General features: G+C 37.2%; 1 protein-coding gene across 1 annotated transcript; it reads right to left on the bottom strand.

Annotated features, from left to right (window-relative positions):
• Positions 1-1,203: 1,203 nt before the first annotated feature.
• Positions 1,204-2,604, bottom strand: LOC148720935 (adenosine receptor A3-like). The gene has a single exon (XM_088739514.1). It carries the CDS (start codon positions 2,288-2,290, stop codon positions 1,346-1,348), a length of 945 nt encoding a protein of 314 aa, XP_088595640.1. The 5' UTR covers positions 2,291-2,604; the 3' UTR covers positions 1,204-1,345.
• Positions 2,605-3,496: the final 892 nt, after the last annotated feature.

Below are 3,496 nucleotides of genomic sequence, written 5' to 3' on the forward strand. Positions count from 1 at the left end.
ACGAGTTATTTCGCTCGTGAATGATAAGTTTGAGGCCTTGAGCAACATGTACACGACTCGTGGACAAAAGAGCGACGCAAAACTAATAACAAGGACCTGCTCGCAAGCTGACCTAGTTTCATTGAAGAAGTGTCAATCAAATGTCCATATCATTTGTGTAAAGTTGAGGCTTGAATCATTATCAGCCTAAGCAGGCTAAAAAAAAGAAGATTCAAGTTAAGGATTTCCAACCCATATCAATCAGTCAAGGAAATTCATATTACTATAACGAATTGAAATTGATGTATAGCCACACATGCAAATTTACTTTAACATATTCGAATTCAACAGTGTAATTAGTAACATTTTGTGGCTCTTTTACCTCCGTTTCGTCTCCAACAAAACTAGAACAAAGCAAAAGAAGAGCTAAAAAATGACGCGAACATACAATTTTCTGCCGCTTTCGTTTGCATTCTCTATTTGTTTTCCTCCTTTCGCCAACAATTTAACATTCTTAGTGATTTTCCTGGATATTAATAAGCCAAAGTTTGTCTATTATGTCGTAGTTATACAATTTCTTCGCTTCCAACGTCTTGTTCGCGAAAAGACAAGTAAATTATTTTGGTATCAAACAAGCTTTGACGTATAAGGTCACTGAATTCTTTATGTCGTAATTCTCTCAACCGATTATATTAGCAATTGTCCTCTGATAATGAAGTTTTTATCATAATGCTAAAGTTAACATGATAATCCATTGATCGAGAAGTAAAATGAACGAATTGGGATAAATTTGATCGAAAAAACAAAGTTTGTGTTGTTAACTTGCTTACTGCCAATTTTGGTGACCGAGAGATCAAGGGTTTTAGAGAAAATGGTGAAAGAAACAAAGGTATCAAAAACTATGTTCAGCCACCTTAATCTAGGAATGAATTAGTATCAAAAGTCAAACACATGGACAAATGTGATAGTATTGTTATTCTACAACTTATTAAAAGCTCAGTCTTCTTATGTAGAAATTCATTCAGAGCTGAGTAAGGAGGATTAATGAATATCATCAGTGTGGGGAAAAAAAAGAAAAGTCCGGTGAAAAGAACTCTTTAAGAACCAGTAACTTCCATTTTATTCCATATGCTAATTTACACATTGCTAGCATTAGTCAAGCAATATTATACATCTCTAAAATTCATAAGCATTATGCACTATGTACAGACTTCAAATTTTTTGATAAGTTTATAATTTCTTCCTATATATCCAACATACAACATATCTGACGAGCGTTCTCTCTGGCTGGTACTAATCGTGACGTTTTTACTAAGCTATGAAAACTGTCCATTGGAGTGTACCCTAAGAAACCGGGGATCTAACTCTAAGACCATGGACAGCAAAGCGCTTGTCTGATTGTCTTTTTCACTGCTTGTCTTACTTCACTTATCTTCCAGCAGTAAAGGAACGGGTTTAACGTCGAGTTAAAGTGAACTAAGACACCTACTACTCCCTTTATGACTACTGAGTCTAACGAATATGTTTTATCGTCACCGATTACTACTGCCTTCGTGATTAAGTATGGTGCATAGCAAACTACTAGTGCTAACTGCACCCACAGAGCATTGTACACTGCCTTTTTGTATCGCGCCATGTTCAGTGCATTTGGTTGGCTCGGCTGTTGTGGGCCATGATCTTGTACTTGAGCCTGATAATGACTGAGACCCCGAAAAATTTTTATATACGAGAGGAATGAAATAACATGGCAAGATGGTATAGTTATATAGGTAAACCAAATGGTTATAGGGTAATCTAATATGACACATAAAGCAGCGACGCTAGATACAATCCAAAAGGTAGCTAAGATGATGTATGTGCGCTTCAAAGTTACAACTTGTCTGTATCTCAGCCCCAACAATAAGGCGAATAGTCTATCCACGCTTATGGCCGTTATCGTCATTAACGACACTGCACATAAAGCTACGGATGTGAGGAAGGCGGCGTAATATGCGTATTGACAAAGATTCCATTGTTCGTGGACCACGAAAATCCAGGTCGTAGCAGCCAGAGGCTGGGTAACAAGACCAACCAACAGATCAGTTGTTGCCAGACATCGATACAAGAGTTTGGACGGCGGATGAAGGGAAGATTCTTTGTAGAGAGCAACAAGGATAAGAAAATTGCCAAGAAACGCTGTGATGGAGAGGAGAATGTTAACTGCTGCAAAAGAAACTGATTCTTGTCGAGGTTCACCCGCCATAGAAGGGGAGCATAGCAGTTCTCGAATTGTTTTTGCCTGTGTGCTACCTCTGTAATTTGTTGTGGACATTGTTCTGTGCTTGTTTCCTGACAATGACAAGGTAAAAGTAGCGTACTAGACCCTAATCTGATCCAATTTGTTTTCTTCCAATGTCTTGTTCACAATAAGAAGAGAAATATACTTTTATATCAGGTAACTTTCATGTAAAAGGAAAGTTATTGAATTTTTCTTGCTAGAGGGCAAACAATCCCTCTCTATTTGATAGGGTGCTTTTCAAATTTCCATGTAATCTGCTTGAAGTTCAAACTTGAATATTATCAAACTCGGTAAACTAGAAAAAAAAAAAAAAAAGAAAAGCTGACGATTTTACTTGATCTATGAAAAATCTGGACTCGTACAGTCTCCGAAAGTATTAAACTATTGAAATTGAAATTTTAATCAGAGATGCCAGCTTACATTAAAATATTTCTTTTAAATTTCTAATGAACACAGTTTTGCAGCTAACATAAAATGGTCTATTATAAAGCAAGCTGCACGCTATTCAATCTTGTCGTTGTCATTATCTGGACCATTAATAAATTTTCCTTATATTACGACATACTACTACTGAAGTGAAATACAATTTATCATTCCCAGGAAGAAATCAAAGGATGGATTAGCTGGTTCTACCTTTCATCAACAACATTCACCTCAAGACTTCCTCTAATGCGTTGACTCTTTAAAAATGCGCCCACGACATGGCTTTCAAATGACAATGATGGCGATCCCTTTTCTGTTTTACAGTTCATAATTTACCTTACGTTCCTCATTTATGATAAGAGAAGACAACTCGTGACTAAAAATAATTTTGTAACACCTTATTCTGGTTTATTTTTTAAATGTCTTATAATAAAGGCGGCAGTCTATTTTGCGCCACAATTACGTGTTTGTCTAATCGGTTAAGTTTAATTTAGAACATAGCTAGCAGAGTCGCGCAATCAAATTCATTGTACGTAAGCGTGCTCAAAATCCCGATAGTGTACGTTGATAGCGTCAGCAAATCCGACCTCGCCAGAAAATTTTTTTTTTCGCGCGAGCGGCCATTGCTAGCGCGGGGAAAAATAATACATTTCGCGACAATAATGGATACAAACAGAAACTCGGCCTACGAGTCCGAAAACGAAGACAATGTTTCGACCTTTTCCCTTGGGCTAGAGCTCTTAAATGAGGCAGAAAAAGAGAAAAACAAAGGAAAAGGAGACTCTGCATCAGGGCCGTCACGATTCGCTTCAACTG

This window comes from Stylophora pistillata, chromosome 11, assembly GCF_964205215.1.
Source record: "Stylophora pistillata chromosome 11, jaStyPist1.2, whole genome shotgun sequence".
Lineage (NCBI taxonomy): Eukaryota > Metazoa > Cnidaria > Anthozoa > Scleractinia > Pocilloporidae > Stylophora > Stylophora pistillata.

Bases quoted from the DNA above. Each gene is read 5' to 3' on its own strand.
- LOC148720935 (XM_088739514.1), bottom strand. From the start codon at position 2,290: ATGTCCACAACAAATTACAGAGGTAGCACACAGGCAAAAACAATTCGA.